At 40.3% G+C, this 13,258-nt stretch overlaps 1 protein-coding gene across 2 annotated transcripts in view; it reads left to right on the top strand.

The window, feature by feature from the left end:
• The window catches only part of LOC143115398 (Fc receptor-like protein 5), a 30,708-nt gene that overhangs the window by 16,013 nt on the left and 1,437 nt on the right, over positions 1-13,258 (top strand). Inside the window, exons 3-16 of one of the 2 annotated variants that reach the window (XM_076277407.1) lie at positions 5,536-5,799; positions 5,885-6,148; positions 6,241-6,516; positions 6,650-6,910; positions 7,063-7,344; positions 7,489-7,752; positions 7,862-8,140; positions 8,239-8,508; positions 8,807-9,088; positions 9,209-9,481; positions 9,567-9,668; positions 9,832-9,888; positions 10,015-10,083; positions 10,323-10,376. In XM_076277407.1, the coding sequence (XP_076133522.1) occupies positions 5,536-5,799; positions 5,885-6,148; positions 6,241-6,516; positions 6,650-6,910; positions 7,063-7,344; positions 7,489-7,752; positions 7,862-8,140; positions 8,239-8,508; positions 8,807-9,088; positions 9,209-9,481; positions 9,567-9,668; positions 9,832-9,888; positions 10,015-10,083; positions 10,323-10,376 (2,997 nt within the window). Of the gene's footprint in view, positions 1-5,535; positions 5,800-5,884; positions 6,149-6,240; positions 6,517-6,649; positions 6,911-7,062; positions 7,345-7,488; positions 7,753-7,861; positions 8,141-8,208; positions 8,509-8,806; positions 9,089-9,208; positions 9,482-9,566; positions 9,669-9,831; positions 9,889-10,014; positions 10,084-10,322; positions 10,377-13,258 lie in introns of both variants that reach the window. The other variant, XM_076277406.1, reaches the window with a different exon arrangement.

Here is a 13,258-nt window from a genome sequence, read left to right as displayed (position 1 = left end):
CAATCATAATACTGACATACAATCATACTGTTAAAAATAAGAAAATAACTGTTTTGTGAACTTTATTCAACATAGCCAGTGATTTAGGCTAAATGTATGGTGTTAATTATAGTGAAATATACAAATTCACAAAAATAGGGTTAAAACAGGTAAAAAAAAATGGAGACATACTTTTTCTCCATGTTCAATGACCTCTAAAGACAGTCCAACCACTCTCCAAAAATTAACATTTCAATCCCACAGAAACCACATAGGCCCCCTGACTATAATACAAATGATGATGATAGTAATAATGTCATCATTATTTTTTGTAATTATTAAGTCTTAGTTCAAAGTTATATTTATGAAGCTTACCAAGTCTTTTAATACTGGTAACTTTGATTTGGTTGTTGTTGTTATTGTGTTTTTGTTCAAAAGACTTCAAAAGTTTAATATCTTAAGTTTCTATTTTTATACATTTTATTTATCAGAACTTTAATATATTTCGATGTTCCTCTGTTCCACTGTGACAATATTATTTAAAAAATAAACAAGTTTGTTTTTAAAATGCATTATCATATTATTTTAGTCAATACTCATAAATAACTACAAATAACTAATGTTAGGGAAATCTGTTAATGTTTTGCTGCGCGTTTCTGAAAAAAAAAATATATCGGCCGATATATTGGAATATCGGATTTTTAAATCAACAAATATTTGTATCGGTATCAGCCTTCAAAATCCTTTATCGGTCGGGCTCTAAGTTGAAGTATATTTCACGCACTTTGAGAGAGTTGCGGTAACCTTACACTGGCCAGTTGAAGTCTGGACTTTGCTTTTGCAGACTGTGCTTAGTGGCAAAGCACAAGCTGTATATTCGGCCCTTAGTCTTCAGCAAAGTTCTGACTATAATGCAGTAAAAACGGCAATTTTACATGCATACAAGTTGGTACCCGAAGCCTACAGACAAAAGTTTAGGACTCTGATGAACTTACGTTTGTAGAGTTTGCTAGAGAGAACGGGAGAATATTTGATCGATGGTGTAATGCGATCAATGCACACACGAAAGAAGATCTTAGAGAAATTATTTTATTAGAAGAGTTTAAGAATTGTATTCCAGACGCAGTAGCGATGTATTTAAATGACCAAAAAGTGACAACACTGGAGCATGCTGCTGTCTGTTCTGATGAATTTGTGTTAACGCACAAAAATTATTTTTTCTTTTCTTCTCCTCCTCCTCCTCGTCGTCGATATTCAGCTCAGGCTTCCAGTCCGAGGCAAAGCTGGCGAAATTCAGAGTTCAGTAGGCCTAGGCCTAAGTCACCTCCGGAAAGTGAGTCTCGTGAATGCTACTACTGCCATGAGGTTGGTCACCTCATTGCGGTATGTCCGGTCCTGGAAAGGAAAAATTCTTCTCCAAAGCGGAAGAATGCGAAAAGTGCTGGCCTTGTGCGCACTGTAAATTCAGAACATTCATACTGGGAATTAGAGTCCACTTTTGATCCGTTCGTCTTTGAAGGAATGGTGTCTCTCTCGGGGCGGGAGAGGGACAGTGTTCCGATCAAGATTTTGAGAGATACAGGTTCAGCTCAGAGTTTTATTGTTGCATCTACTTTGCCTTTTTCTGAAGAAAGTTACTGTGGTTCTGATGTTTTGGTACAAGGGATTGAAATGGGGATTTTAAAAGTTCCATTGCATACTGTTCATGTTAAGAGTGATTTAATTACTGGGTTTGTTAACGTGGCCGTTTGTTCTCAGCTGCCAATGAACAGTATTCATTTTCTTGTTGGAAATGACCTGGCACATGAGAAAGTTGTTCCTCTTCCTGAGGACATTTCGAAACCTCCTGAACACACCAAAGCAGACCTGACGTCTGTCCAGGGTGTGTAGTTGCTCGAACTCAAGCATCCAAGTCACGTTTTGACTTGGGTGATTCGTTTATGGCACTTGAGGATCCCATTGTGTTTTCTTCCGGTTCAGCGCGTCGGCCGCTGTCCACGGCCGATGGTGCTGAAATTCGTAAACTATCCCGGTCGCTGTCCACGCACAGTGGTGCTGGAATGTCAAACTCTGCCCTGTCTTTGTCTTTGCTTTACTCTCTACAGGAGGATGATGGACTGAGTTTTTGTGATGTGCCTGTTTTGTGTCTCCGCCTTCCGAATTCAGGGAATTTGGAAGATTTTCCTTGTTGTCTGTCATTTTCCAGGTTCGTGTGCAAAGGATGTCCAGAGGTTGCTAGAATCCTGTCCGGGTTTTCTCAGATGTTACCTTGTGGACTTATGTCCTTAGTCACGACATCAATGGTCGCAATACTTGCAATACTTCAACCTGGAGATACGATATGATTTTAGCAGACATCTTGCTGTTATCAATAAGAGAATTTTATGTGTTTGAAATTGCTTTGTTTTTGTTCGTTTTACATACTGGCTTGTTGGATCAACATCACATGTTGATTTTTAGTGGTGGGGGTGTTACGTCCCTAGCTGTTTGTGTTCCTGCTGTCTCTGTATTTTTCAGACACTCCAGCAGGGGGCTTAATTGCTGGACCAGCCCTATAAAAGGTGCTGGTTGACGTCACTCCAGAGGCCGGCTCGTTTTTGGTTCCTCGCAGAACGCTACCGCTGCCACGCCACGCTTCGTGCTCCGCTTCCGCTCTCGCCCACACTACGTCCAGGTCTCCAGTCCCTCTCAGAGTGAGTCTGGGAGAGAGGCCTGGAAATTGGGCGGCTTCGTTTTTGGCCTTCTGACTTCGTTTTTGCGGCCTTCTGGCCGTGGCTTGATAGTGTTTTGAATGTTAATTTTTGCCTAGTTTAATTATAATAAATTATTGATTATTTTCACATTTATCCACCGTTGTCTGCCGTGTTTTGCCCTTGCTTTATTTAGTTTTGTTATAGTTCCCTGACCCCTAGCAGGGGACATAACAACGGTCAAATGTGACCGATTTACAATTCTTTTCTCTCAAAAATACTGTTAACTTATTCTGACTACCATGAGGCTCCTTTACTTTGCTAACACAGGGCATCTGAACACACAAAACAAATTTTGATAATTTTTATAACAATTTGAGTGCTTTATTTAACTTTAGAACACCCATGTGTATTTCTGGTCAAAAATGACCGGTCATTAGAAGTGAATGGGTGAGAAAATGGTCAATGTATAAAATTGGGTCCAGGCACAAATGTATTGATCAGATGGACTGTACAGTATATGTGCTTCTTTAAAACACACACACAAACACACCCTCACTCCCCCTCTTTGCTTATATTCCAGCCCCCACTGGAACCTTTCCCCAATATAATATTTTCCTTTCTGACATGCATGAGCTCAGATCAGTGAGGCCTGCAGGCCATAAATAGCAAATGGAAGTACAAAACTGGTTATATCCAATAGAACACAAGTTGATGCAAAGATCACAACATTAGATGATAATATGTGTGCTACTATGGATTTATAAGAAGTTATAATGCAGCAGTCATTTTTGACCGGGAACACAAAACTAGTAAACATTCTGTAAAACAAGCACAACAGGACCGTTAAAATACAACAATGTCTGACTGTAAGAGTTCAGCGATAGGCTACGAGCTATGAGGAATTTGTGCAATCCCGCTTTTCTCTCGTATAGCAAGCAGTCATTCGCTCTGGCCATGCATAGCTCCCTACTGTTCAACTTCTATAGTCGGACAACTCTGATACTGCATACAATGGCTTCATACATGAAAACTTTCATTACAATCTTATCTCTCAATCTACAGTACATATCTGATAACCTTGTCGTATTTTGCATAATTATATGGGCAATTCCACGCAAAACTGTCACATCCATAACGCCAACTAAATACCATGGCATTGTGTTGGTGTTATGGATGTGACAGTTTTGCGCGGAATTGCCCATATGTTTATTTTTAACCACACATGTAACACTGAAATGATGCATGCAAAGCTATGGAATCTGAACAGGCTAATACCTGGTCTATAATCAGGGTGCGATTTGTGTAAAAACCAGAGGGGGGGATGATTTTGTACAAATAAGTTTGTAAACCCCCCCCACCCAAAAAAAAATGAATGAACGATTCATAGCCTAGTAATGTCATGGCTAATAATACCCTATATTATTTTTGCCACCTTTGTAACATTTTAGTTTTAGTTTGCTTGGTATGATGATCAGCTCCTCTAATGCAGGGTAGGACTACGTTTTGACAAGCATACAAATTCACCTTGTTCTTGCCCCATCTGAAATGACTTCTCTACTTTTGCTGCCTCCATCCTTTCTCTATTTGTTTTGTAAAAAACGTTGTATATGATGGCACTGAAGTCTAAAGTTAGTGAATTGGCTAACAGTGTTAGTTGGTAACCAAATAGCCTACACATTGCGCTACACACTGCGTAGGCTACGTGCATTCTCTCTCCTGCTGATTTGCGTTCAGTAGCCAAGTGCGTAATATTGCAAAAGTTGAAAAAATAAATGTGTTTATTGTAGCCTACAGAAAATAAATAGCCTATCATACTGTCAGTTAATTGCCCACAGTGCAGTGAAGAGTTTGGAGAGTAAAGTAATAGGGCAACTTGAAGTTTTATGAAAATAATTTACGAACCAGAACATAAAGACCATGAAGCTTCTATTTCTTGCAGCTGTTAAAACACCCGCTAGATAGTTTAAATACCCACCAACAATCGTTTTTGCAGTACAGATTATCTAAAAGTTATTTGTCTACTGGCTGATTTATCAAACGAGTGCTTTCTCGTTCGTCCTCCGCAACTACAGGTGTTTCGGTAGAGAGCCATTGAATAAGCGATGCCAAGCAATTTCTGTAACACTTTTTGTGACATTCAGCAAATATCTCCTCATTTAATGTAGGTTCCTTCGGAAAATAGGCCTACGTTCTACTCTACGTGCAGTTGTCCTCCATCTCAGTTGCATCAGTTTTCTAATTTTGGAGGTTCTAAAACATTATTATGCTTCACTGAATCCTTCTCGTTTTCTTTCATTTGTCCAGCTAACTTTTCCATTGAACCTAGCCATTTATGATGGATTAGGCCTACACACTCGACATTCTGAAATGTCCTGCACGATCAAGGCCAAATTAAGTTATCACGCAGCCACTGTGTCAGCAGCATCAGTGCTGACGGTGACGGTGCGATTCTGATGTCAGATTATTATGTAGGCTAGCCTACTAGACTGTTCTCACGTTGCAGCGCTTTACTTATATGAAGTAGCATTAATCAATATGAGGGGCAGAGGGGGATAAATGTTGTCCCCCCCCGACGATAAAAATAATTTAGCAGAGGTAGGGATAGGAAAACCAGAGGGGGGGAAATCCTCACCGTCCCCCCCTACAAATCGCACCCTGTCTATAATGACACATGACACAGTCATTTGTGTCAGTGATTGCTTATTCTGCCAACCACTACTTAATGTCACCTGCATTTCCAGACATTGGCCATTATGAGAAATTATATTAATGTTACAATGTTGAAACTGACCACACACTTACACTTATTTTCTAAAATGTGACTTCCTTTTAAGTGTTATATTGTTCCTTTTATTTGTTCAAGGAAATATTCCAAAACCCCAAATAAAACAAAGTCCTCATGTGAATGTGGTATATGAAACTGAAAACATGACACTTGAGTGCAGTGTCCAAGGGGACTCTTCAGACCTTGAGTACATCTGGCAGAAAGGAAATGAACATCTCCCCGACTCCCCTACCTACATTATTCTGTCTGCTGACCAGTCACATAGTGGAGACTACCGGTGCAAAGTAAACAAAGCCAACGATACTTCAGATCTCAGTGATCCGCTGTCCTTATCAGTTGTTGGTAAGGACGCTATGCAAACATATAGATATACATTCCTGAATATATAATCTTCATTTAACATTAACCTCATTCATCCTCCTTTCAGAACTGCCCATAGCAAATCTGACTGTGGTGTCTGGATGGACTAAAGTCTTTCCAGCAGAGGTAGTGAAGGTGAGGTGTGACATTCAGCCTGCTTCGAGTGATTGGACTTACCAGTGGCACAGAGATGGACAAGAGATCGGCAGGGCAGACGATGGCAGTTATTCTATTACATCTCCACAAACTGGGCTGCACACCTGTGTAGGATTGCACAAACAGCGGGGTGTAAAAACCAATACCAGCGAGGAAATAAATCTTGAAGTTTTCAGTGAGTGCAACATTTGTTTTTTTCTGATTCTGCACATGATATTACCATGATCTGTCTCCTTGACTTGTTTTTCTTTTTCTTTTTTTTGCCAGAGGATAGTCCAAAACCCCAATTGACACAGGAACCTGCATCTGTTAGTGTATTCTACACAAATGAAACTGTCACGCTTAAGTGCAATATTACAGAAGATTCAGAGGGATGGACCTATCTGTGGTATAAAGTCCAAGAGAAAAATCCCATCACCAACAATAAGAGCCATTACACCCTTTCCTCTGTGACACCAGTTAATAATGGATCATACTGGTGTCAAGTCGAGAGAGCCGGATTCAAATCTGAAGATAGTGCTTCTTTGACATTAGTAATCAAAGGTAAATAGTTTCTTGCTTACAGCTTTGATCATATGTGCTTGCTTTGTTTTTGTTCATGAATGATACCTTCACTTCACGTATGTTACCCTCTCTAAAACACATGTCATTTTTGTCCACCTCTTCACTCCTCTAGATTTGCCTCAAACAAAACTGGTCATGCAGACCAAATGGACCAAATTCTTCCCCTCTGAGGTTGTGAACATGACATGTGACATTCAGCCTCCTTCTCTAGACTGGATTTGTAAATATTACAGAGATGACCAAGAGTTACAAACCAGTGACTGCATGCTTAACCAGTCTGCAAACACTGAAGACTCTGGAGTCTACAAATGCATTGGAACTCTCCGCTCTTTGCAAACCCAACCCAGCAACCCCATTGGAGTTCATGTTTATGGTAATTCACATTTTTCTCTCGGTTCAATCAGCAGTATGGTTATAACATTAATCTTGCAGTTTTAAGTAAGTGCAACATTTGTCTTCATGGATATACACATTACATTACTGTGATCTGTCTTTTTGACCAAATGCTTGTTTTTTAACTACCAGGGGGCAGACCGAAACCCCAATTGACACAGGAACCTGCGTCTGTCAGTGTGTTCTATACAAATGAAAGTGTCACCCTTAAGTGCAATATCACAGAAGATTCAGAGGGATGGACCTATCTGTGGTATAAAGGCAAAGACAAAAACCCTACCACCAACACTGGGTCTCAGAGCCAGCTCACCCTTTCCTCTGTGGCACCAGCTGATGGTGGATCATACTGGTGTCAAGTGGAGAGAGCCGGATTTGAATCTGAACATAGTGATTCTTTGTCATTAATGATCAAGGGTAAATAATTTCTTGCTTATAACTTTGATCATATGTGCTTGCTTTGTTTTTGATCCTTCAATGTTCATGAATGATACCTTCACTTCACGTATGTTACCCTCTCTAAAACACATGTCATTTGTGTCCACTTCTTCTGTCCTCTAGATTTGCCTCAAACAACACTGGTCATGCAGAGCAAATGGACCAAATTCTTCCCCTCTGAGGTCGTGAAAATGAAGTGTGACATTCAGCCTCCTTCTCCAGACTGGATTTGTAAATATTACAGAGATGACCAAGAGTTACAAACCAGCAACTGCATGCTTAACCTTCAGTCTGCAAACACTGGAGACTCTGGAGTCTACAAATGCATTGGAACCCTCCGCTGTTTGCAAACCCAACCCAGCAACCCCATTGGAGTTCATGTTTATGGTAATTACCTTTTTATTATTTAATTTAGTTCATACACATTTTTTCTCTCAGTGATACAAAAAAGTATGTTGAAATGTGAATGTGCAAAATCTATTTCTGTTGATCTCAGCCCACCTGCCAATGCTCTTGTTGTCAGTGGATCCCACTGAGCCACCGATTTACACAAAGGAAAATGTCACACTAACCTGCAGCGTTCAGGAGGAGCAAGAAGGATGGACATATATGTGGTATAAAGGCAGTGACCAAAAAACTCCAGTCAATCAGGCCAGTGAGAGAGTGTTTACAATATCATCTGTTCAACGATCTCACAATGGAGAATACAAGTGTCAGGTCAAAAGAGAGAATTTCTCCTCTGGATACAGTGACTCACATGGATTAACAATTGAAGGTAAATATAAATAGATTCTATTTACTTTTGGGAATGGTTGAATAGAGATCATCAATTCCCCATTACAGTGTTCTATCTTTCCTTTGTGTCTTATGCAGAGCCACCTGTACCAAAACTGGAGCGGCTGTCTAAATGGGCTAAAGTTTTCCCCACTGAGAAAGTGAGCATGAAGTGCAATGGTATTCCTTCTTCATCAGGATGGACTTATAGATGGTACAGAAAACAACAACCACTCCATGGTCAAAATACCGATACACTTTTAATTAGCTCTGTTGCCACCGAGTACACTGGAGAATACACTTGCCAAAGAGTCCACAAACGACATGTGGAAACAGTAGTCAGTGACAGTATTAGCATCTATGTTTATGGTAAATATCTGTTTGAGTTTAATTTCACACTTACCATGGAGTTGACAAATGTAGAAACTGTAGTCAATAACAACAGTATTCACAGTCACTGTAAATATGATTATTTGCATTTCATTTGATTACCAGATTATATATTTTCCACATATTTTTCCAGTAATTACTGCATATCTGCACATGGTAGCATAATGCAGTTCATATTCATTATAGTTGTTGTAATGTAGCATGTATTATAAAGCATAAACTAAAATGCCTGGAAAGTATTTAATTAAATACTTGGTTATCTTCTTTATTTTGTCAGACCATAAGGCTGTGCCTACCTTGAGTCAACACCCAAATTACACCTCTGTTTATGTGGAAGAACAAGTGACCTTCATGTGTGAAGTGAAGATTGATTCTACAGACTGGGAATATCAGTGGTTCCAAAGTAATCCTCAAGAGCAAATCCGAGACGTTGACCCAAGAAATGCGACTTACACGATCCAATCTGCCTCTGTGAAAGATGATGGTGCATTTTGGTGTAAAACTAAGAGAGGGGCGTATGAGTCAGAACTTAGCACAGTTATAGAAATAAAGATTTTAGGTAAGTCTGTATACAATGCTATCAGTTCAATAACCCAACAGTTTACTTAATTTGGAAAGGTTTCAACAAGGCGTCTTTGGAAGAGTATTAATATTGTAATTTCATGTGCCTTCCGTATAGCTCGTCCTACAACGGTGGTGAACCTGGAGACTGGGTGGGCAGACATCCTCTCTGTGGACAGCTTGACATTATTGTGTGAGGTAGATAATACAAGCATCACATGGAACTACACATGGTACAAAGATGACGAGGAGATGGCAAATGAAACACAAAAAGCTCTTCATATCAAAGCCACCAAGGAAAACTACCAGAGTAAATATAGCTGCAAAGGGATCCAATCTAATCGTCCAACATATTCAAAGCACAGTGAAGCTTTTATAGCAAACAACATTGGTGAGTAAGATGGCAAATGTATTTTATAACATAGCGAGCTTGTGCTTTGACTTACATTTGTGCTATTGTTCATTTGGCTCCACAGTTCTCAAAAGGCAAATCCTTCTGTCCATTTCGGGTTGTTTGGTTGTTGGATTTGTCCTCATTGTTCTAGGTTGTGTCTATCTGAAGTTCACCCGCAAGCCAGGTCAATATCTTCTTATTGTGCTTATGTTTGTGTTTTGTGTTTCCATTTGTGAAGAAAGGTTCCTTATGATGCACACTAATTGTATGTTACAATTAGTTAATTACTAATTAATTGAATGTTTCATTATTATTATCTGCTATACTTAAAAACAACTCTGTCACAGATAAAGAGAGCAAACCTGAACCAGACCTTTTTTTTACCATGGCTGAACTAAAGTCACGTAAGTGGCACAAACATTCTATGTGCTTACAATGTTTCCAACCCATGTTTAAGGATATATTAGAATATGTTACACATATGTGTGTGTGCGTTTCTTCACCTGCGGTTTTGTTCAATTATCCATTAGGTGGAGATATTGGTTCAAACACAGACTTATGCCCAGCTGAAACCTCAACTGATGAACCACTAACAATTGGTAACATTCATTTCTTGATATTTGGACTGTAGAATTGTAGATCAGCAACTGTCTTAATATGCCCTCTTTATTACAGAGCCATATAAACATTTGGGGTATAGAAATGTATTTGGAAAGAGTCAGCAATCAATCAATTCATTTGTCACCATACCCTCAGGGAACCATTTTTTCTTATTGACTTACACTTTATTGCTGCTTCTTGTATGTAATTGCTGTTTTTTTTTATACTTGTCCTTTAGAAAAAACTGAGTCTGAAGATCCTCCTTGCCTTTCTGAAGGGGTACTGAAAGAAGGTCAGTATGCAGTTTGTCTCAAAGAGACATTATATAATTAAGTTATGACTTTGTAGAAGAATAACTGAAGAACTTGTTGGTAGGCCTATCTGTGGGTGCCCACATCAAGGGCTTGCAGTTTGTCCGTTTATGTTGCTGATCATCAGCAACTAATGGCTTCTACATACCTGACGCACCCGACCGGTCGCGCGACAATGTGATGTCAAAATGACGTAGATCTCTCTGGCGCGCCAGGGTTTTGGCCGTGTAGCACACATAGACAGTAAAAGAAATGGACGAACAGACTCCGTCGTTCTCAATGGGAGGGTACTGAGTCATTTTTCAGTTGGTCCCCCCAGTACTGCGCAGACTCGCACTTAACTTCGTGACGTTAGCCATTGAAACTGAATCTTGTAACTCATATGATAGATAGGCTACACAGAAATTCTTCTCACACTTCCTTCGCCTTCAAAGTCATCAAAGTTAAACATTTATTTAGGTATTATTATTAATATCATCCTCACAAGTGATATCAAGTCGTGTTAATGTTGAAACTACCACACATGATCATCTTCAAAAACAGTCATGGTAAAACAAAACAAAAAAGTTATAGAAGCTAGCCTTGAGGCTAATCTTCTTTCCACTTTTCTGACCTACGTCAATCCATCGAAAACCTCTGAAATGATTATCGTTAGACTACTCCGTTAGAGTTGATAACCACCGCTACATCGATGCTTCTACTTCCGGGAATTCGCCTGCCCCCTTGGTAGCACACGGTAGCGCACCACTCATTAGGCGAGTTCGACTTGCGGCAGATCTGTGCAGATCTGACTTGATGTGATGCATGCTGGGTTGAACACAATGCATACTGGGATGGACGCAATGCATACTGGTTAGAAATTCTGTCCGACTTCTGTCAGCCGGGGAGGGACTTACCACCGTGACACCATGTCACATGGCCTTAAAATATCGCGGGAGTCTTAGCCTGCAGACAGATCTTGCAGTTGCCTTCCACGAGCTGCACGGGCTGAAACACGCCCTCATGACGTCAGTTCAAAGACGTGATAGGGCCATTTGGGAGGAATGTCCTCATGACGATTATGACTGGAGGCTCATGCTGCTTCCTTATGTTGGAATATGCGAAAATAAACAGAAATCGAAGGGATACCTTCTTATACGTGATTTCTGCAACAATGGTAGGCTAGCCTACTGAAAACGTTTGGATATTCTGTTATTTTCTGCTGTTGTCTAAATAGATAGACACACATATAGGGGAAACACTTGATATTGAATTTATGTGCTACAATGCAGGCCTGTTAACTGTATGACAACAGTGGTTTATTTAAACTACATAAGAATTTATTTCGTCAGTCATCATGCTCATTTTAATGAGTAAGAATGAAAGTTCTGCTGTGTTTATTGCAAACAACATTCCGCGATATCTCCCGCGAGTCACGTCAGGCAGACTGTAGCCTTTCTGTCCGGAATTGACCTCTCCAGAATAAGTCCCGCCTCCGTAACTTTCGTATCCATCCAACTTCCGGGCATGGATTGTCTATGGGAAATAACATGGCGTTTCGAAATATCATACCGGTAAAACATCTGTAGGTAGCGAAGTTGAAAAAGCTGGTGGGCAGATTGGCCTACACACTTCTGCCATCTAGTTCCCACTGGATATTTTGATTGTCGGTGCCGTTTAAGTAGTATACTATAGACTATACTACTTAAACGGCACCGAAAATCAAAAAATCCAGTGGAAACTAGATGGCAGAAGTGTGTAGGCTAATCTGCCCAGCAGCTTTTTCTACTTTGTCACCTACAGAGTTTGACAGGTACGATCTTTCAAAACGCCATGTTATTTCCCATAGACAATCCACGCCCGGAAGTTGGATGGATACGGAAGTTAGCAGGCGGGACTTATTCTGGAGAGGTCTATGAGGTGCCCTCTGTTGTAGCTCCTCCCGGCTAGCCTCTGAAGATCACGTTTACGTAGAAAGCCAGACGAAAGTCAGACTCAGTCAAGACGAACAAGCCTATCTTTTTTCAGACGAGCGCGACAAGGCGGAAACAGGAAGATGGACTAGTTCGAGGGCAAGTGAGTTGCAGTGTTTTGTTACAGTCGTGATTTTTTAATAGTTTGCTGGATAAGTTAACAAAGTTACCAGTGAGAGTTGCAACACATGGAATTAAGAGGAAAGAATAGAAACTATTTATTTTCAAACAAAGGATATCTATTAAGGCCTGAACAAAATCTCTTTCCACTTCAGGAAATTACACAAACTCAGCCAGCTGCTAGCTAGCTAGCCAGCTAACTAAACTGTTTAAATTATTAAAATTTCCCTTGGGATGATAAAGTACCTATCTATATATCCATCTATCTATCTATTTATCTACCTGTGCACACACATTGGAAACTACATGATAATGATGGTGGTAGTTGTGAATAGTAGCAACCAAAGTCTGAAGTACCATCACAGAGGCTAGCTACTGGTGTTTCTTACTGCAGCTTCTTCTGCTGTGTAAGTAGTTAACGTTAGTCTTTTCACAACAGCGACACCTCTGTTCAGGAGAATATTGCAAGTAGTGTCGCGACCACCACGCGCGAGTATAAATGGTTACGGCGCTTCTGTGACGTCACATTGTCGCGCTACAGGTTGGGTGCGTCGAGTATGTGGGACGTTTAACGCAGCCAGGCAGCTACAGCGCTACACTCTAGGGGCATGTGCGTGAGCTCCCATGTACATGCTCAGCGGATTTCTCCTTTAAGGGCTTGCAGTTTGTCTGGTGATGCTGACTGGATCATAAATTACCACAGCAATGAACAGGAATGAATTTGTTTGTATTTGTTGGTAGTGAACCCATTATAAATGTGGAGGAGGGTGGGTCTGGGATGCCAGACACCA

The sequence above is a fragment of the Alosa pseudoharengus genome, unplaced genomic scaffold, assembly GCF_046254945.1.
Source record: "Alosa pseudoharengus isolate Yale_2024_CS ecotype anadromous, Long Island Sound unplaced genomic scaffold, YU_APseudo_1.1 YU_APseudo_1.1_scf_9, whole genome shotgun sequence".
Classification (NCBI taxonomy): Eukaryota; Metazoa; Chordata; class Actinopteri; order Clupeiformes; family Clupeidae; genus Alosa; species Alosa pseudoharengus.
The sequence above is the reverse complement of the archived record's forward strand: the minus strand, read 5'-3'. Positions and strand labels throughout refer to the sequence as shown.